General features: G+C 51.5%; 1 protein-coding gene across 1 annotated transcript in view; it reads right to left on the bottom strand.

The window, feature by feature from the left end:
• Positions 1-18,877, bottom strand: part of NTF3 (neurotrophin 3) — a 76,822-nt gene extending 57,945 nt beyond the window's left edge. The window contains exon 1 of the mRNA XM_070370099.1: positions 18,633-18,877. Within this exon, the coding sequence (XP_070226200.1) occupies positions 18,633-18,650 (18 nt within the window). The 5' untranslated portion in view covers positions 18,651-18,877. The remainder of the gene's footprint in view (positions 1-18,632) is intronic.
• Positions 18,878-22,009: the final 3,132 nt, after the last annotated feature.

The raw sequence follows: 22,009 nt of genomic DNA, 5'->3' as shown, positions 1-22,009 counted from the left end.
TTGAATATTTCATAATCTCACAGATACAAGGCAGTGCCTCCACAATGCGAGAACAGGGATGTCTCGAGGGGGTTTTCATAATGATGAAATAATCAACAAAAAGGCAGGGTAAGTCATCTATGAACTTTGAGACCAGACCCATGATGCTGCTGGAATGGAAGTTGTCTCAAGAATGCAGAGGTAACAGTGCAGAGAGAGGATGACAAGAAGCAGCAGCTGGGGACAGACTCAGGGAATGGCCTTGCAGAAGGGAAGAAGAACCCACACTGACACGAACTCAAGTTTCCTGGACCACATCTCGACTGCCACATGCTTGTCCGCGTCCAATGGGAAGTTCCATCCGTCCCTTCCGAATGTCAGCGCGCTGAGATTACAGGCTTCCCTGGTGGCTCAGATGGTAAAGGATTTGCCCGCAAGGCAGGAGACCTGGGTTCAATCCCTGGGTCGGGAAGATCCCCTGGAGAATGGAATCGAAACCCACTCTAGTATTCTGGAGATTCCATGTCCAGAGGAGCCTGGTGGGATCGCAGAGTCAGACACAACTGAGTGTCTAACATGTCCACTTTCACTGAACTTACACCCCAAATGACATCATCAGAAAATTGTCAAGGAATAACATTGATGCTTCCAAGACACAGTGGTAATGTTTCTTCCCATTTCTTATGGTGCCCCCTGAAGGCTCTCTCCCCAACTTTCAGTGCTGCAGCATCTCTTTTAAGAAATATTTTCCCAGGCTGACTTGGAGGAAAGCTGCCTACCAAAAAGAACAATATGTTATTAACATCAGAATACACCAGTTTCAACCACAACATGTATTTGTAAAGGAATTTACAGCTTGCAAAGCACTTTCCTATGCATTATCTCATCTGAAACTTTACCCTAATATGCTAAATCCCTAGGGTTTATAATCCTAGTTTACAAAAGAGGATACCAAGGCTCCAAGAGATTGTGACTATTGGTGACTAGAACCTGGATTCTCTTGCTTAAGTATCAGTTCTCCATATAGTTCACTGTCCTGAAGTCTGCATTCCTTCATCATGATCTCTGGGGCTTCCCAGGTGGCTCAGTGGTAAAGAATGAATCTGCCTGCCAATGCAGGAGACATGGGTTCGATCCCTGGGTTGGGGAGATTCCCTGAAGAAGGAAATGACAACTCACTCCAGTATTCTTACCTGGAGAATTCCATGGACAGAGGAGCCTGGCGAACTGTAGTTCATAGGGTCGCAGAGTCGGACACAACTTATCAACTACAACAACAAGGTACCATATGTACATCTGAATCCCTTTGCTGTACACCCGAAACTCACAGCATTAGAAATCAACTGTATTTCAATACAAGTTCTTAAAAAGAACCCAGATATAAATGTTTCAGCTCATATCTTGCCTCCTCTTTGAAACATTACTGTCCCTGGATTTAAAAACAGAAACCATTGCCGAAGGTGATGGTTGTGTGATGCGGGGTGGGGTGTGTGTGTTGGGGTTGGGGGCGGCGGTGGCAGTGGAAGCTACCCATTGCCAAGAATGACTTCAGTTCCACCCGCAGGATAGACACAGAGAGCCCTGTGGGTTTCTGCTTCCATTGTTTATTTTTTTTTTTTTGCAGGGCTTGTCTCTGTCTCTGATGGGCAATTCCCTAGCAGTGCCTCATGTAGAACGTGATCCCTCACCTGCCTACACCTTCTTCACCCTCTGCTGCAGATCTCGACCCCACCACCGCCATCTAGCATCCCCCCAGGAACCACCTCCCCGGGCCCAACATCTGGTTGGTGCAGCTCACTCCATCAAAGGTCCCGACTACACTCAGGCTCACTCAGCAATCTGTTGTTGTTGTTCGGTTGCTAAGTTGTGTCCGGCTCTTTGTGACCCCATGGACTGCAGCACGCCAGGCTCCTCTGTCCTCCACTATCTCCTGGAGTTTGCCCAACTTCATGTCCACTGAATCGGTGATGCCATCCAACTGTCTCACCCTCTGCCGCCCTCTTCTTCCGCCTTCAGTCTTTCCCAGCATCAGGGTCTTTCCCAATGAGTCAGCTCTTTGCATCAGGTGGTCAATGTATTGCAGCTTCAGCTTGAGCATCAGTCCTTCCAATTAATATTTAGGACGGATTTCCTATAGGACTGACTGGCTTGACCTCCTTGCTGTCCGAGAGATTCTCAACAGTCTTCTCCAGCACAGTTCAAAAGCATCAGTCCTTCAGCACTCAGCCTTCTTTATGGTCCAACTCTCAAATCTGTACATGACTACTGGAAAAACCAAAGCTTTGACTAGACGGACCCTTGTTGGCAAAGTGATGCCATTGCTTTTCAATGTTCTGTCTAGGTTTGTCATAGCTTTCAAATTTCATGGCTGCAGTCACCATCCACAGTGATTTTACAACCCAGAGCTTAACAGTCTGGACTGGAGAATTCCAAAGCCAGAGGCTTAGAGAAGCATGCACTTAGCCGTGGGCACTGGACATCCAGCCCCACCTTGCCTGCCAGCAGACACAGGTAGCGCTTCTTGCAAACTAGAAACGTCAGGATGGCTACCACTCCACAGGGTGCACCTTACAACTCAGGAACATGTCTTTGGAACTGTAACCTCATTTGGCATTTCAGACCTTGAATTTTAGCTTCCTTCTCGGACCCTCCACTCCCTTGCCCTCCGCACATCTTTCCTCATGGGAAAATGGCAAGACAACTATTGCCTTCTGACCAGGAGGCCCGTGGGTTAAAGCCAGTCCTAAGGGTGGACCTCTTGGGAGCACCAGCATCCTAAGCCTGGCATGTGGGTGGATCCCACAGACCCGAGAGGGGAGAGAGGTGCTAACTTTCTCGCTGAGCCACTGATGCCGGAATCGCCAGCCCTGCTCCGTAATTATACCAAGAGTGGGGCTTCTGACTGGTGTGCAAGTTCCCAGGGAGAAGCAGGGCAGGAAATCTGACCATTCAGTGACCACAAACCATTCTGCGCTCTGAAAGCACTGTGGACACCACGCGCCCTCCAGTGTGGGGTGAGAGCTGCCTCTGAGGGGCAGCCGGGGGGATTAACCAGACGGTGAGCACCAAGGTACCTGCACAACTCTTAGGTGCTAGGAATGCCAGTCTCTTCTCTCTCTCTCTGCTCCCCAGCCTCACCCCCAACATCTCCTTCAGAAGATAGGGTTGGGGTCACTTTGGAATTGGCTGGGCCCCTGCGATCTGCCCTTCTGAGCTCCACTTTCTGAGGCGGATGTCGGATGAGCAGGGAGCAGGAGAGCTCAACTTAAATGAGCTGAACATCGCTCAATGAGACAACAAACTGCTGACTTAAGGCAGTTCGACTTAGAATTTTTGGACTTTAAGAGGACGTGAAAGTGATGTGCATTCAGTAGAAACCGTACTTTTGAATTTTGATCTCTTTTTCCCAGGTTGGCAGTATGCATAGATCCTCTCTCATGCTACCCCTCGATCACGATATACTTTCAGCCATTCTCTACCCAGCTATCTATCCAACTTTTCACTTGCAGTGCAGTATTCAATGGGGTTTCCCTGGTGGCTCAGGGTAAAGAATCCACCTGTAAGACAGAAGACCCAGGTTCGATCCGTGGGTCAGGAAGATCCCCTGGAGAAGGGCATGGCAACCCACTCCAGTATTCTTGCCTGGAAAATCCCATGGACAGAGACGCCTACAGTCCATGGGGTCATAAACAGTTGGACATGACTGAGCGAATGAACACACACGCATGCATACAAGCTGATGGAAGTGTTTTGAGCACACTTCAGGTAGACGGGGCTAAGTTGTCATGTTTGATAGTTGAGGTGTATTATTCAGTGCATTTTCAAACTACTATATTTTCTACTTATAATGGATTCATGGGGACCTCAATGAATGGGACAAATGCCACAGTGAAGCTTCAGAGGGGCAGAGGGAGTCCTACTCTGAGCTAGTGGTTCTCAACCTTGGCTGCACATTGAAACCTTCCAGTTCAGTTCAGTTCACTCAGTCATGTCCAACTCTTTGCAACCCCATAGACTACAGCACACCAGGCTTTCCTGCCCATCACCAACTCCTGGAGCTTGCTCAAACTCATGTCCATCAAGTTGGTGATGCCATCCAACCATCTCACCCCGTGTTGTCCCCTTCTCCTCCTGCCTTCAATCCTTCCCAGCATGAGGGTCTTTTCCAATGAGTTGGTTCTCTTGATCAGCTTTTAAAAATACAGATGCCTCTGTCCTGTTCCTAGACATTCAACTTGAGTTGGCCAAAGTTATAAAACAGCAAAGTGTGAGGTAAGAATAGGACAGTAAGCACAAGGGAGAGTCTTCAAGGTAACACAGGAGAGTCTCTTTGGTTCCCTCACCTTCACCAAGGGGCATTCCTGAATAATTGCAGGCCAAGTCACTGGATGGCATGCGAGTGTCTGTCTAGGCCACTGTCATAAATACTTTCCTTCTCTGTGGTAACCAACATGATTGCAAGTGATTCTCTATATGGATCCACTGTAAGCAAAAGAGGCTTTGTGGAATTGGGTATTTAGGAGCTTGAAATACACAAACACATACACACACACACACACACACACTAATCCATAGGAAACATCAATAGATGGATCTGATGTCCAGAATCTAGGACTCCTTAGACATCCCAGAAACTGCACCATATGTCCACCTGCTCCTCCAAGCCTATGAAAAGGTCTGCAGGGCCAGCAATCCCCTCCAGAGAAAGTCACTATTACAGTTTCAGATTTTCTGGGGTACCACTCAAAAAGCCACTTTCTTTCCTGATCTGGAATGAAATCAATTAGGACAGAAATGTAAGAAAACCAAAAAGGTCGGGAGAACCTCCCATGGCCCACTGACCTCTCAGCATTGTTACCATACTGGTCCTCATTTCCCCAGAGTCAGAGCCACGCTGATCCATGACCTGTCCCCTCTCCTCCCAGCCCTTCATCTCCCCAGGAGCCAGAAGTGGTCAGAGTGACCAGTAGTCAAGTCTGGCTTGATGCTCCCTCTGCCTTTCATTCATTTATTCACTCATTCATTCATGCTTCCATCAATCCAACCAACAGTCTTCTTCCCCTGAACAACCCTTTATGAAGAGCCATCTCCCATATTGCACCAGAGCGATCTTTTTTAAAAACAAAAGGCTAACTCTACCATCCCTTGGGCCACCTCCACTGGCTCCATCGCCCTTGGGGTCAGGAGGAAGCTCAGTGCTGGCACTCCATCCTACCCGCTCCCTCCCTTGACACATCACCCCATGCTGCTCTGGTGTGCCCTAGGACCTTGACTGCTTTCAGCTTTTTTAGTCCCTGGTTTCCCTCACCTGTGGCTCAGATGGTAAAGAATCCACTTGCAATGCAGGAGACCCAGGCTCGATCCCTGGGATGGGAAGATCCCCTAGAGAAGGGAATGGCAATCCATTCCAGTATTCTTGCCTGGAGAATCCCATGGACTGAGGAGCCTGGCGGGCTACAGTCCATGGGGTTGCAAAGAGTTGGACATGACTGAGCACCCTCACTTTCACTTTTTTCCCTCACCTGGGGCCTCTTTTCACCTGCCTCCTCACCTGAAACTCTCCCCTCCCCCGTCTCCTCCTCCTTTTACTCACGACTACAAATCACACCACAGACCATCAGAAAACCTCCCACGCTCATGGCTGGGCCCGAGCAAGCCTCAGCCTCCCTATTGGCTGCTCTTGGAAGAATCTCCCTTTCAACTTCTATCTCAGTCTCTGCTCACTCTCTCTCTTCAAGTAAGAGTCACAGACACCGCTGTGCCACAGAAAACATATGATAAACAATGGGAATTCTTCTCCAACTGCTAAAGCCCCCCTTTTTCCCTTCGCAGTCAAAACTCAGACCCACGCTAAGGCTCCATCCTTGACTGTGCCTCTGTCGAGAGGTCCCCCAAGAACTCAGACTTTCTGTAGACAGACGGTAACGTAATACAGCAGTCCCAAAAGCAGATGTAAACACTGCTGGGGGGCTGGGAAGAGAGAGTCCCGATTCATAGAGAGCCAAAACGTTAGCGGGAAACGCCAGAGGATTAGAGTGACAAGCTGAGGTCTCCCTACCAGTAACTCAACCCCAATCCAACTTGATTTCCTAGACTTGCTATTAGACCACAATCTAAAATATCTTTCTCTCTGTTCTCTCTCTCACACACACCGGGAGACAAGAACATGGAATAAATACACTGAAGTTTTCCTGGATGATCACTGGCATGCTAAGAAAGAAAGAGAAAAAGAAAAAATGGGAGAGTGAGTTACGAAAAGCAACTTTTCCCCCATTTTAATCTACAGCCATCAAAAGCCTTAGATACTTTATATTGTGCCAGGGTTTTTTTCACTGGACTGTCCCCAACTAGACATATTACTAGTTAATCTTGTTAGAAATTTTTTAAATTACTACCAAGTCTGAATATTTTCTATTTGCTAAAATGTGATGACTATGTAAATTGTCAGCTGAGTAATTCAAAGAAAGTCACAATTATTGTTTCTCTATAAATCCATACAAATGCTGCTGCTGCTGCTAAGTCACATCAGCCATGTCCAACTCTGTGCAACCCCATAGACGGCAGCCCACCAGGCTCCCCCATCCCTGGGATTCTCCAGGCAAGAACACCGGAGTGGGTTGCCATTTCCTTCTCCAATGCATGAAAGTGAAAAGTGAAAGTGAAGTCGCTCAGTAGTGTCTGACTCTTAGCAACCCCATGGACTTCAGCCTACCAGGCTCCTCTGTCCATGGGATTTTCCAGGCAAGAGTACTGGAGTGGGTTGCCAGTGCCTTCTCCACTATACAAATGGGTGACCTTTTAAAATCTGAAAAACTGTAATTTTTATTTGGCTAAAAACTAATGGATTTCTGTATCCTTTTATGTGATAGAATGTGTAAATAAATAAAATTGAAAATAGAAAGAAAAAAGAAGGGGAAAAAAAAGTCTTAGATACTTTAAAAACAACTCCATAAAGGCAATGGTAAAATGAATTCTAACATGAAAGAATCTTAGATCTGAGCTATGACCTACACGAGAAAACTAATGTAGTTTCTTTTGGAAAAACTCCTTGACTCAAGCACTATGCAGATGTGTTTTTGGAAGGATGGTCCAGGAGAGAAGCAGCAGGCAGAAGCCTCCTGAAAGCTGACCACCTCCTTGTACTGTACAGCACCCATGGTGACTCTGGGGCAGTTCTTCCCCTCTCGCTGTGTGTGGGGCTGTCAGGACAGGACCACACCTTGAGAGGTCCTCCCTGCAGCGGATGCAAGAGGCACTCTGGCTCTACTGGTCCTTGACAAGGTGGAGACGAGGCGCCATCTCCCACTGCGTGTAAACGTGGGATGCGATGCCGCGTGTCATCAAAACTGACAACCCGAGTCACAGGGAGCTGCCAGATCCCGGATCCTGGCTCAGAGCCTGTTGGCAGCAATCTCAGGAGTCACTCACCAAACCCTGGGCTTGCTAAAAGCAGACCTGCTCAAGCTGTCTACACTTGTTTTCCCCCCATCACCCTGCCTACAAGGACTCCTCATTCCCCCAAACCCCCAAAGCCTCCGAGGTCCTGGCCACTCATGTGCCAAGTACCAACACAGCTTGCCCCACCCTGTGGCCCGTTTCTTCGCAGGTCTGTCCTGACTCCCAGCTAGACTGCAAGGCTCTTGAAGGCACTACCTAGCCTTCCTCCTCTTGGGAATCTACAGGGCACCCAGGTACCCAACAGGGTCATTAAGGAGAGGCAGGAGGCCCCCTTCAAATTACATTTTTGTTAAGCAGACAAGAAAAATATCCAACAGATGTGTTATGTTTTTTAAAACCCCCCTTCTAAATTCCAAAAGAAGTCACTTAATAAGGACCTGATGTCTGTTCTCTTTCTGCTGGTATCTGGACCGATTAAAAACAGGATGTGAAGAAAAAAAAAAAAAGTGCCGAGGAGCTCATTGAGCAGGAGGGACTCCTAGAGGACAGGAGTGGACAGTAGGTGGCAGTCTGTCCCTGTGTCAACAGTGGTCACAGACAGGACACAGTGCAGCCTTGAGAAGAGGCTCTGAAGAGCTTCAGGCGGACGCAGTTCCCCTGCCTGAGCCAACAAGAGCCAAGAGCAGGGTGACTGCTGGAAAGCACACTCGTGAGCATGCACACCTATACATCCGCCCAGACCCAACGCCTGTACAACATGCACCTTCCGCAAGCTCTCCCCGGGAAGAACCAAGAGCCCATCACAACTGGCTCTAAGCATCCCTCACCTGAGGCTTGGCCTGGCCCAGGGAATTCAGGGAGGAGAAGACCACTGTCCTACAACAGAAGAGAAGACCTCATGGATCCTCCAGCCTGCTGCTGCTCAAGAGGATTCCCTATCATTACTCGCATCAACAAACAACACTCCAGCCAGGAGCCCTGCGTTTGAATGTCCAAGCTCAGCCCGCCCCTCCCTGGAGCCCAGTGATATGAGCCAAAATATGTTTAGTATATGGCATGTGGTCCATTGCCCTCAGCAGCTCCCAGACCCTGGAGCTCAGAGCTGCAGTGTTGCATCTCTGCAGCTTCTCCAGCATTGAGCACACGGATTGGCTGCATTGGCTTCTGCCATGCATAATCTTTGAACGTGTTTTCATTAAGTCTAGAGACGTTGTTGTTGTTTAGTCGCGAATTCCTACTCTTTGTGATCCCAGGGATTGTAGCCCACCAGGCTCCTCTGTCCATGGCATTCTCTAGGAAAGAATACTGGAGTGGGTTGCCATTTCCTTCTCCAGGGGATCTTCTCAACGCAAGAACTGAACCTGAGTCTCCTGCATTGGCAGGCGGGTTCTTTATGGCTGAGCCACCTGGGAAGCCCCTTAACTCATGTGCAGTGACACCCAATTCTTCTGTCATGAAAACCCATATTTGCAGAAGGACTTGGCAGACTAAGACAGGGGAGGGCAGAGGGGGTCTCTAAAGAGAGCAAGAACAGCCCTTCCTGGTGAGTAGGGAGTAAGCTTCCCAATCTCAGCCTCGGGACAGGCCAAAATGGGACACAGGACATGACTCTGGACCCATGGAAAGGCACGTCACCTCTCAGAGCCTGGCCTCTCACCGCTGGACTCCCCGATGACCTGTTGTGCATTCACTCACCCAACACATGTCAAGGGGTTGGGGACACAGAGATGAAAAGATCAGATCCCTTACTTTGCAGCGTTCATCTTCTAGCGAGAAGACAGGGGTGTAGGAAGGATGCCAGGAGAAAGGAATGGTGAATCAAAGATGTGAAAAGTGTTAGTGTTAGTATTTCAGTCATGTCTGACTCTTCGCAACCCCATGGACTGTAGCCCACCAGGCTCCATAGTATTCTCCAAGCAAGAATACTGGAGAGGGTTACCATTCCCTTCTCCAGGGGATCTTCCCAACCCAGGGATTGAACCCAGGTCTCCTGCATTGCTGGCAGATTCTTTACATGGTCTGAGCCACCAGGGAAGCCCCAGAATGAAAGTGTTAGTTGTTCGAAAAATGAAAGGTTGAAGAATGCTTTCAATATCCCTGGTGGGGAAGGGAGAGCCTTTTAAGTCCAACACACACACAGAATTACCCTCCACAGCCATCGCAAATTCAAGAACAGAGGTATATTTCTGCCACCGATATCCTCTTGTGATCTGAGGACGTTTCATTCTACACTGAAGCCATACTCATTAATCCATCCATCCAGGCCTTTCTAGTAAACCTCAGTTCCCATCATTAGTGACGTGCCAGGAAAGGTTTAGAGGATCATCGAAGCCTCCGGGCCCTTCAGTCTCCACGGAGCACAGGAGGAAAGTGGGACCTGATGTAGAGCAGAGACTCCCCAAACTGTCAGAGGCAGAGTCTGGGGTCCCTGCTCATGGTTCAGGATCTTTCTGATTTTGCTCACCTAAATCAGCTGCCCATTTTATCCCACATAAACCTCTCCTGATGCTTCCAACTTCCAATCCAAGACCTGCCACAAATCTGGCAAGCTTGCTCTTCAGCACTTTATAAACATGCTCTCCTCCATATGTTCAAGAACTTATCTGGCGTCACATAACTTCATTTCCTCCTCCACCCCCTCCGCATCTCTGCACATAAGTCCTCCAAGAGCACCAGGGATACCCAGAAATCCCCAGGCAGAGGCCACGGGGAGGCTTGGGGAGCAGCAGAGTCACGGAACGTGTGAACTGTCACGATTGGCAGGGGCCTTTTGACCTTCCAATGAATCCAACTCCTTCTTTTTCTGCAAGAGGAAACAGAGGCCCATGGAGGGAGGATGGTTTGCTCAAGGTTGCACGGCTAGTTTGAGCCCTTCTCAAGGAGAGGTGCCCTGGAGGAGGAAATGGCACTCTACTTGAGTATTCTAGCCTGGGAAATCCCACAGACAGAGGAGCCTGATGGGCTACAGTCCATGCAGTCAGAGAGAGTCAGATGTGAGAGTCAGATGTGATGGAGCTGCATGCAATAAGAGATGAGATGAGCTGTTCAAGGAGGAACAAGGTGGGTATCAGGAGGGCTGGGGTCCTTCCTATCCTGGGACACACGTGTTGGGAAACAAGTGGTTCCCAGAGCTGTATTTTCCCTCCTGGACCCAGTGAAAGCACGGGATGGATGAGCCCCATCAGGAGGAGGTCCACTAGACACAGAATGGAAATAATCCCAGACTAAGAACTTGAACTTTATTCCCTAAGGGACGATCTGGAGCCAGAGGGGGAGGATATTTTTAAATGCCAGGGGTTCAGGCCTAAAAACAGAGAGAACACAGAGCGGGGGAGGGGGCGCAAGACCCAGCTCTCTGTCATAAAAATGATAATAATAGGGCTATTACAAAGAAGAAAGCATCCCCCTACACATGGAACATCGTTTTAAACAAAGCGAACACGAATCTTTTGAGCACCCACAATTGCACAGGCATTAGGTGAATGCTGTATATTTACAAGCACATTGTAAACACCTTTCAGCAACAGAACAAAGTCATTCTCATTCATCACTTTGAAAACGTGTGTATGGTAATCGTGATGGGAAAGTCAGTGGAGGGAGAAAAGACAAGAGCCTGAAGTCACACCCTCCAGGGATGGCCATATGTACCCTGAGAACCTCTTTGGCTCCCCTACTTTTGTGACTGCCCAGAGAAGGGCATGCAGCAAGCAAGTGCCAGGGATGGGGGACCCTACAACTGCTCTGCTTTGCATCAAGCAGAGCCTGGGGACCCCAGTCTTTGGCAGCAACTTCTGCCTTCAACCTCTCAGCAAGAAATCTATGTTTGGTCCCAGTATACATGGAGGGAATTCCCCAGCCCTTCAGGGACTGCGGGGTCTCCAAATTCTGAAGAGCCCTCATGTTGTTCTTTATCCTCTTTCACTCTGACTTTGTGTAACCCTCATCACAGGTCTCAAGGACGCTGGGACCCACCACCTCTCATGGGAGAGTAGATCAAAACCAGATGTCTGACTCCAATCTTATAGAGTTTGCAAGGAGGCAATTGTGGCTTAAATCAATACCCCCATTCTGGAAGGGCAGATTCCCTTGTCAGCAGGATGGAAAGTGCAGGGAGAGGGCGAAAGGAGCTCAGACAGACCCAACACGCTTTCCAGCAGGTGGCCAGAAAGCCTCAACATTTGTCTTGCAGGTGAAAATGAACCTTCCTGTGGATCAGGCTACCCTGTGGGGTGACAGGCTTTGCAGGGGATATCAAGCAACCCCCACCTGGATGACATCATGGAATGCAGAAACAGAATCTGAGTGGCAGGTGACGGACTTGAAATGGCCACTGGTTTCAGGCTACAAAGTCAGCACATGGAGATCTTAAGCAGACCCCTTAACCTCACATAACCTCAGTCTCCCTAGCTGCAAAAGAGATTATTTTGGGCTCTGAGATAACACCATGCGATATTTGCAGTGATGCCTGGTGTCCAGCAAGTACTTAAACATTAACTATCGCCCTCATCAATCATTCTCAAAGTGGGTACTTCTCATAGGCAAAATCACTGATTCTAACAGGCATTCACATGGATGCTGGACGAGTAGCATCCGGTCTACCAGAAAGCCAAACCCCACCCCTTCCAGCTCTGTACACACTGTGCATGCAGAGCCAACTTCAAGAACGTTCTTGGCCAAAACAAGATGCTATGACAAATTCTCCGCAAGCTTTTCTGCCTTTGACTCAGCCATTTCCCAAAGATTAAAAAAAAAAAAAATGGGAGCTCATTGAGGATTCGCCAAGATGCACTCCAACCAAAGCACAGTAGTGCCGATGAAGGAAGAGCTTGAAGCTACTGTAAAATCCTCCGATGGTGCAGCTGGGATGGACTTTGCGATCCTCTAGTTCAAGCTCTCCATTGACAGATGGGTACATCCAGGCCTGGGTCACAAAGCAACAGCTGACTAGTGACTGGCAGCAAGCTGGTCCCCTACCTCCAAGTCAGCAGGCTTTCTGCTACCCTGGGCTGCTTAAGATGACCTTGGCCTGGGAGTCTTTGAGATCAGTATGGTCTTGGATAAGCAAGAACCTCAATCCTTACAAAAATCCCCGACCAAACAAACCCGCAGGAGGTCTGGGATTCAACAGACACCTTTTCTGGAGATGCTGCTGAAAAGTGAGCCATCACAACAGACCACACCAAGTTTCACTTCAAGATCCTTCTTCAGGGAAACCATACAGCCAGCCAGAGGTCAGTCCTGGGAGGATACCCAGAGACAGACAGCCTTTGGGGGTTTCCAGTTAAGACTGCTTGAAAAGGACCATGACACAGATGTGGACACAAAACAGCCCATGCGTTTTCACCACCCAGGAGTGGGTGCACACTTAGTCCCTTGGTGTTTTTAGGTAGAAGGAAAGGCTGATGTATGGAAAACTATCAGCAACAACAAGAAAAGACTTTTAAGATCTTGGTCCATCTACATATGCTTTCATAGGTTCTAAAGCGAGTCTTCTGGAAGATTTCCTTTGTCCAGCCTCGATCTTAATAGAAATCTGTTCAGGCAAGAATGAGGCTCCATCTGTACCGACCTCATACTTCCTAAAAGCTCACACATCCTCCATCCCCAGATACAAATGATCTGGAAAAAAAAAAATAAAGCTGCTCCCAGCTTCTTCCACAAGCTGGCTCTTCTGCAAGACACAATACGATCCCCATTCAATCTGAGCCAGGCACCCACATGCCTGCCACCCACATCACAAGCTCTAGGAATGCTTCCTGCCCACCCAGGGCCCCTCCTATGCCCCCATGCCCCCACCCCATGCACAGCCCTATCCTCCTCTCTTTTTGCTCATGCCTATCCACGTACAAAGTACATCCAGAGCCCTTATCATCAGCGCCCCTGGGTCTTAGGCTGGTCTCCAGTTGATCTGATCCTTCTCCAACAGACCCAATTTTAAAGAAAGCTAAATCAAAAACCCTAGCAACGATCACTAGCTCAATGTCCCCACCGCCAGAAACTGCCTGCCTCATTAAAGAGTAAAACAGCAGCTGGGGAAGGTTGGGAAGCAGGGTGGTGGGCTCATTCCAGCCAACACGTGGATTTACATTCCTCGCAGTTAGGGAGGGAGTGCTGTAACTGCTCTGGGAAGGGTCTGGAGAAGCCTGGAGCAGAAACCGCCTGCTCCATTAGCTCTCCTGGATGGAGGGGCCGAGGGGGAGGCCTGCACATCTGATCCATTGGGGCGGGGAGCTGCGGAGATGGGAAATGTTATGTAATTAAACTCTGCTGGCCTGTCCCGCCTGGGGAATGTGAGCACCATCAGCAGTGACCTCTTCCAATCAACTTAATTGGCCCAATCTCGCCAAGAAAAGCAACGGAATTGGTTTAGTGCCTCATGGAAATAGCTTAGCTCCTGACTATTTATGGCCACTGAACTCAAGGATGGGAGCCTGACTCTGCGCCAGCAGTTGACAGCGTGTGCTGACTTCTGGGAGGACTCGGAGGCTTGAGTGGGTTTTCTGGCCCCTCTTTCTCTGGTCTCCATTTTTGTCTCTGGGGAAAGTGGGCCACGCCAACTTGCTGAACTGGGTGTCTGCCGTATTGCAGATCCACAGCCCATGCCCCCCAGGATCCACAGCCCAGAGAAAAACCGCCCTTCACGGCAACCCAGGACGCCTGGACTTTGCTCCTCTTTAATTCTAACATGCTAAAAAACAACGACTACTTTCTATGTTCTCAAAATCACATTTCTTTTGGCGTCATGGTCCGCAGCAAAGGAAAACGTCTGTCTCAGATCATTACTAACGTTGATTTGTGGACCACCTTTCTTCTGAATCCTCCAAAGACCTTTTAGGAATACAGCTCACCATCAATAATCTTCTAGGCTTGGCTATCTCCATTTTACGGATGAGTAAACTGAGGCGGCCACAGAAAGTTCTGTTTGCACAGTGGATGAACAGCAGACACTCAGTGGACATAACATGTACTGTAAAGAGAAAGAGGTTCAGGACCCGTCTTTGCAATGGTTCACATCCATGCTCGCGCCTGTATTCAAATCAGTGTCATTTCCAAGTAAGGCTCTGTACCGCTAAACACACCAAGGTTTGACGTGGCGGGCGGTGGCCGGCGGGGGCGGGGCGGGTGGGAGCAGAGTGAACTTTCCTCTCATTGAGTCATAGCAGACAATATCATTTTACACAAAGAGAAATAAGAAAGGATCAGAGAGATTAGAGAACTTTCCTGAAATCACCCTGCTCCAAAGTGGCAGAACTGGATTGGAACCGAGGCATTCCCAATGGGAAGCCTTCCATCTCCACCACACCATCCTCTCACCGCTGCGAGAGCCTTTGCCCAAGGCTCAGACTCTGTATCAATCCTCTTCCAAAGAGTAATTTCCTCTACAGATAAGGTAGAACCTCAAAATGGCACACCTGTCATTTCAGGAATTCAAAAATGTCTTGAGTCTAATACAAGAGGTTTGTTTATGCCCTTTCAGCAACAGACTTTAAAAAGGAGGTTCTAGGTCAGCAGGTGTGCAGCTAGAGCACACCCCTCACCCTGCTCCATCCCAGTTACCTCCCCAGCTCCTGCTGGTATGAACCCAACCAACATCACACTCCCTGCCCTCCCCAAATGCTTCCAAACCCTCCTTTTAACTGTACCTTTCAAACTTTTATCCACACGATACACATCTGAACGTCCGAGATGATTTGCATCCTTCCTCGGATGGATGCAACCCTTCTTTTAACTGTACCTTTCAAACTTTGATCCACACGATACACATCTGAACGTCTGAGATGATTTGCATCCTTCCTCGGACCCAAAGAATTCCTGCAAAAACATACATCCCACCACCCTCAGCAGAGCCAGAACATACACCCTTCTGGTCCTCCAGGCTAGGCTCCTCCCAGGTTCTTCACTCCAGCCCTGCAGTGTGTGTGCACCGTCAGCTTTCCACTCAGCTCAGAAGTCAGCCGAGACTAACACTCCCAAGCTGCATCTTCCTTGCATCTTCCTCCTGATCACTGCCTCACCCTTATGCAGCCATACACAGGAAGCCTCATCCCTGCTGTGCTCTCAGAGACTCCACCCTCAGGTGTATTAGGACCTGCATTCTGACAGAGCTTGCTACCCTCTCCCATTCCCAGCCCACACTCCCTGCAAGAAACGGTAACAGCCCTCAGCTGCCTTCTCAACACACAAAACTATCCATCATCCCTATCTTTCTACAAAACCACAGATTATATTTCAAGTCAGCTTCCCTTCTCAGACCTCCGAGATCCATAAACATCGCTCAAAACTGAATTACAGTTCTTGAAGAAACCTCTAGCACCGAGCTCTCCTGGTTCCTCCTGGCAAAACTTCAGGAGTTGGCTGAGCCCTGGGAAGAATTTTTCATGGCTCTGGGGCACCATGCCATGCCCCAGAGCCCAGGAATGGGCTGAGCCTCCAGCGGACATTTCATACATTTTAATTGATGATCAATAATAATTGGTGATGGTGAATTCCTTTATTAAATTGAAAAACCCATTATAACCATCATACAACATGCATCCCCACCACTAGGCATGCAAAGCACATTTCTCTGCTCACTCCAATCTTGCACGCACGTCCCCACCTTGTGCCAACACACAGAAGACTTTTCCCCTTAAATGTGCATCCCTCACCCTAAGCCTTCTCCAGTCCCCTCCAGTCTGGGGTGAGGGATGCAGACGAGGAGAAAGCGAAAACCACTCCAGGCATTTTTTCTGCAGATGCCCCATCTCTCTAGAATAAGTGTTTGAGCCCACACTTTCCTGTTCCCCACAGACCCCAGTGCCATTCCAGCCAAATTCCCCAGGACTCATTCACCAAGTTCATACTCTGATCTTCGCAGATAATACCCCACTCCCCATCCCTTTGGTAACCGGAAAGCGCCTAGCCCAACCTTCCACACACGTCGCATCTCCCCCCAACCCCGGCCGCCCTCCCATACCACACCCACTCCGTGTGTCTGCGCAGGCACGCACAAGCCATCTGCTGTAACACACCGTACCTCTCTTTCTGCTCTGACACTCTTAGCGGGCACAGATTTCTCATTAGTACACCTATGTGCTCACATGCTCTCACCTGCTGCTTGGCAGCCGTGTGCCAGTGAAAGAGACCCTCAGAAACAAATATCTCCACCTGCACACTGAGTAGAGGGAGCGCCAGCACTCTGATTTTCCAAACAACCTCCTTCCCTGACCAAACAGCGCCCAGGGTTCCCCGATGGCCCTCCATAGGACCCAGATCCTGTTAGCCCAGAGCCAAACCCTCCACTTCCAGCTACAAAACAGTCCACAGCTGCACAAACCCGTGCGCGCTCCTACTGCAGCCCCGCAGACTTCCTTCTGTCCCCCAACACTATTCAGAGTCCCCTTTCTTACCATCTCCCCCTCTTCTAAAGCCATACTCAGTCCTGAGCGTTAAAGGCCAACGCAGAAGCTGTTGGATTTTCTCCCCTGAATCCTACCCCTCCACCTTCTTTGTGTAAGGGGGTGGGGGGGAGGGGGGTTAAGTGTGGGCAGGCTGAGGACATCGGTGAATTTCTGAGCGCTGGGAAAACGGAACCAACGGCAAAGTTCCCTCGCGTTACAACTTTCTGCATCCTGACGTTTGGAACGGTGGGTTGAGATAGGCTCTAGGTTCTGCAGGGTGGAAGGGGGTATCTTTTTAGTAAAAAGCAGGTCTCCCAGCACAGTCGGTAAGCGGCTGAGTCCTGGGGTGACACCCACCCCCTTTTAGCCCGCCCCCACCCCACCCCACCCCACCCCACCCCACCCCTGAGCCCCCGCCCCCTGCTCGTCGCGCACATAAACAAGTCCAAGGCGCGCAGTCGCCAGCTCTCCAGCTCGGAGCTCTGCGCTCCGGATGCCTCCCGGCAGCTGCCTGCACTCAGACCTCTGACCCTGCCGCCAGAGGTCGAGACCAGGAGGCCTAGTTCGGAGTTTCCTGCACCTGGAAGCTCCCTGCCAGGGATCCAGCGAGAGGGATCCTAACTAGTCAACAGCCCCCGCCCAGTTCGGCGCACGGGTCTCCGTGCCTTTGAGGAACGCAGCCGCCCAACTCCCCCAAAGAAGCAGGGTCTCCTCCGCGCACCCACTCGCGCCCGAAAGCCACCAGGACTGTCCCCTCCCCCACCCAGCCCCTCCTTTCCCGAACCTTCAACTCCCAAACCTCCCAAATTTCCTTCGGAGTGTGACTTGGAGCTCTGGGGCCACGGAGCGCTTTGGTCCTTGGTAGGGGTGGGGGTGGGGGAGTTCTGAAGTCCGACCTAGATGCGTCGCGCCCCGGGCCCCCCAGCCTCCCAGCACCTCCGATTCCTAGAGCTGGCCGGGAGGAACCGGACGGACTCCCCAAGGATCGCCAGGCCCCCCGCGCCCTCCGCTCCCCGGCGGGGACCCAGAGGCGCGGGCCGCGCGCGCAACTCCGACATCGGCGGCGCAGAGACCCAGGGTGGGGTGGCCACCGGCCTGCACGAGCCCCGGGGTGCAGGCTTGTTTCCCAGGAAGCTCTGAGCGGAGGTAGGGGGACTCCTGCAGGTAGCCGCGCCTCGAGGAGTCTCAACTCCCCAAACTGAGAAGCGTCTCTCCAGGTCCGGAGCTCCACATCCCCTCCCCCAGCCCCGCCGGGGCCCAGAGAGGGAGGAGAGTCGAGAGCCCTGCGCCGCGGCAAACCCGGCGCCGGGGGCACGTGCGGGGAACGGCGGCTGCTCCCTAGCCTCCCTGGATCCGCCTGCCACCCCCTTTGTTACGGGGTGCGCGGGGAGCTCCTCTGCGCGAACAGACGGGTGTGATGATGAGGGGCTGGCGGTTCTGCCGAAGCCCTTCCTTGCCCTTCCGTCGTCTCCCTTTCCCCTCGCCTCCGCCCCCCATTTCCAATCCTGGTCCCTTAAACCTGATCACTTTCCCAGATATTGGGCGGTTTCTCCGGCGGCAGCCGAGGGACGGGAGAGAGGAGGTGGGGAAGAGTGAGTGTGTGTGAGTGTGTATGTGTGTGTGTGTGTGTGTGTGTGTGTGTTTGAGTGTGTGTATGTGTGTGTGCGCGCAAGGGTAGCTGTGATCTCGCCATGGCCTGGGCAGATCCCGGCGTAAACTTCGGGAAGACCAGAGCAAGGGAAAGTGCGGGAGCGCAGCGCAATGGGGTGGGGGCGGGGTGCGGAGCCGGGGCCCCGCGCGGGTCCCCCAGTCCATCCCCCTACCGGGCCCCCGGGCCCCTGAACCTGCCCACCCAGCGCGCCCGCCTCCCCTTACCGTGGCAGAAGTAACCATGGCATCCGTGTGACTGTTTCCAGGGACGTCGACATGAAGAGAAAGGTGGACGCGAGCTCGGTCATCCAAAGTCTCCCCCACTCCGCTGCCGCCACCCCCCAGCAGGGGACAAAAAGACCAGGAGAAAGAAAGGCGAGGGAAGAAAGTAGTTGCGCCGGGCTCACTCGGGGGCCGCGCGCGGAGCTGCTCGGTAGGGAGAGGAGCCTTCAACTCTGAGTCCCGCGAACATAATCTGCGCGGTTATAACCAGCCAACCCGGCCAGATGGCTCCGCGCTCAGCGCCTTAACCCCTTCGGCGCCGCGCCGCCCGCCCCCGCGCGCCGCCCGCCGCGCACGCCTGCGCCCCAGCGCCCCTCCAGCTGGGGTCCGGGGCCAGTGAGAGGACTGGGTCATTTCCCATAGCCGCTCTTAAAGAAAAATACCCCCAACTTTCAAGGAATGTATGCTTAGGTTTGCCCCCTCGATCTCCCTTTTAGATATCCAGGAAAAAACAAAAACGAGATATTCAACTTTTCACTACACTTCACACGTTCATGCCTTCAGCTTGTCTTATTTGTTCCTTTTCTTGAAAAAATTCTTTTTGATCTTCTTTTTGCTTTTTATTTAAGGTTTTTCTTTACAAAGCGGAAGGATCTTTCTTGCCCCCTTCCCCAAGGCGGCTGGGAGTCTAATATGCAAACACCTCAGAACCTTCCCGCTCCAGACCTCTTCCCACCCGCTACCAAGCCCAAGGAGGGTCCTACCCTCTCCCCGCCACCCGAGCGTGCCCCGGGTACCGCTCCCCAGGGTGCTCGCCGCTCAGGGACCAGCTCCTAGGGCGCAGCCGGCGGTGCAGGGGGATCAAGCCAGAGAGGTGTGGGGTGGGAGTCATGGCACCCAGGGACCCGCGGTTGTGTGTGCGCCCGTGTATGTTTGTGTGAGCCTGAGCTTGGAAGGGATGGGGTGATGAATTGGAGGCTCCCACTCCACGAAACCTTCAGCTCCTCTTAAGCCCCTTCCATCCAAACGAGGGTCTGCCCCTGCAGCCTTGCGCCCTTCCAGCACCCACCCGTCTGCAGGCGGGAACCGCGCGGGAAGGCCGGCGACAGACCGACTTTTCTAAGCGCTCCGAAAGCAGTGACGTCCACTTCCCCACCAGGCGATTATTCGAGGAATGGAAGGACAGGGGGTAAAAATCTCTTATTTCGAGATAATTTTAGCTGCCCATTAGACCCCTCTTGCGGCGAGCTCGGTCTCTAAATTTACCAACTTAAGTCATCTTGCTTTGGCCCATTTGCCATCAAGAGAAGTGGTGGGGGGCGGGGAAATGTCACTTAGGGGTCAATGAGTTAACTCAGAGTCTCAGTGTTTCGCCCTCCAGTCCCCGGGTTGTGGTGTGGGGATCCTTATCTCCATGTCCCCCCCCCAACTTCTTCTTCCGTGCCATCTCCGCGACCCCTCACGCCATCTCTTGCCAGGACCTCTGGACTCGCGCGCCATTGGGGGAGGGGAGTCAGTAGGTGTCACTTCTCCCCGCGCCCTGCCTTAAGCAGCACACTCTATGTTTCCGCTGGGGTCCAGGTTCCTATATATATATATATATATATATATATATATATATATATATATATCTCCAAATTCCTTTGACTTGTTGGAGCATTTGGTCAGACACCAAGAAGTACGAAGGGCTACACCTACCAGATCAGGCCGAACCCGCCGCGGAGTGAGCCGCCGGTCCGAGGGGAGGTGGAAGGGATGGGGAGCTTGGGGTCTGCGTACTAGATAGATTGTACCTGCCTCATCATTTTGCTGGCTGCTGGCTGCCACATCGAAAACGGCCGGAAGCGCCCACTGAGGCCCAGGGGCGTCACCTCGCGCGGTCCCTGGGGAAGGGAGGGTCTCGCTTCAGTGCCTCCCTCGCGCCAATAGGATCGGGTCCTCCTCCGGGCCAGACTAGGCTGCCGAGCTGTCCCCTCCAGCCGGCGCGCGGCACCATGAAGGTTTGGACTGGGCGGGCGCTGCTGGGTCCTGGTTTTCTCGCTCGGCTCTGGCCCGCCCCCCTGCCCTCCCCCACTTCCCGCACTTGCACCCCCCACCCCACCCCCACCTCGGCTGCCGAGCAGTCAAAGGTGGGATTCGGGTCCCAGATCCAGTTCCACTGGCCAAGTTCTATGGGCTCTTGCTGGAGCTCCAGGTCGTCCGTGACCCCGAAGATGGCCAGAAGAGAGGTGATTGGCTCCCGCTGCAGCGAGGAATGGGTTAAAAACAAGTCCTGGCTGTTCTGCCTGCCGCTCCTCGGTCACCCGCAGTCTGGAGGGAGGAGGGGATGGGAGAAGGGGGCAAACTTAAATTTGAAGAAAAAAAAGAAAAGCAGAAGAAAAAAAAAGAAAAAGACGAGGCAGCGTGAGTTTAAAACCGATTTGTTCTGCAGATGCCCGGCGCTGGCTGACTGCCTCGTTTTGCCAGGACCTAGGCGACCTCGGGAAAAGTCTGTGCCTTTTCCCAACTCGAGGGGGGTTTTGTCCTGACCTGGTGGGTCTGTCTTTACGTGCAATCAACACGCCTTGTAATATGAGAGGTGACACCTTAATCTTGCCAAATATGCGTGGTGCCTTGGGGAGGAGGGGGCAGGAAGGGAGGGAGGGACTGAGGGAGGAGAGAGGAAGAGGACGGAACCAGGCAGAGGCTGGGTAAGAAGGATGCCCTTTGCTGCTGCTCTTTAGTCCCTAAGTCGAGTCTCACTCTCTCTGCTACCCCATGGACTGTATGTAGCCCACCAGGCTGCTCTGTCCATGGGATTCTCCAGGCAAGAGTAGTGGAGTGGGTTGTCATTTCCTTCTCCAAGGGATCTTCCCCATCCAGGCATTGAATCTACCTCTCCTGCATTGGCAGGCGGGATTCTTTACCACTGAGCCACTGCTTACTGTCTCCCAAATGGAGGACCCCTGGCCCTTTCCTTTGCGGAAGGCCCCTTTCAGACAATCTTCCCTGAGCCAGCAAGCTGCCTTTTCCTTGACTGCTGTTCTTTCCACTTGAGAGCTATTTGTTCTCTTTTCCCCTCCAAATACCGGTGCTGGAGTCTTCCTTCTGACTCCCAAGAGAGGGACAAGGTAACCAGGAAACAGTGTGGCCAGAAAAAGAAGTACAAAGGTGTATTTCTTTAAAGATAAGCTAAAAGACTGTCACATATCTTATGGACTCAGAACTGTGGTACATTGTGACTTCTGAGCAAATCCATGTTTCGAAATAGAGACTGATCTGAGTGGTTGCAGATTGCTACAGCAAAGAACAGAGTGGGGAAGTAAGCTGGGCAGTTCCTGCCCCAAGGCAGCGCTGGGTCCTGCTGGAGTCCATTCAGACTAGATCTTTTTGGATTGCTT

Source organism: Bos mutus, chromosome 5 (assembly GCF_027580195.1).
Source record: "Bos mutus isolate GX-2022 chromosome 5, NWIPB_WYAK_1.1, whole genome shotgun sequence".
NCBI classification, from domain to species: domain Eukaryota; kingdom Metazoa; phylum Chordata; class Mammalia; order Artiodactyla; family Bovidae; genus Bos; species Bos mutus.
The sequence above is the reverse complement of the archived record's forward strand: the minus strand, read 5'-3'. Positions and strand labels throughout refer to the sequence as shown.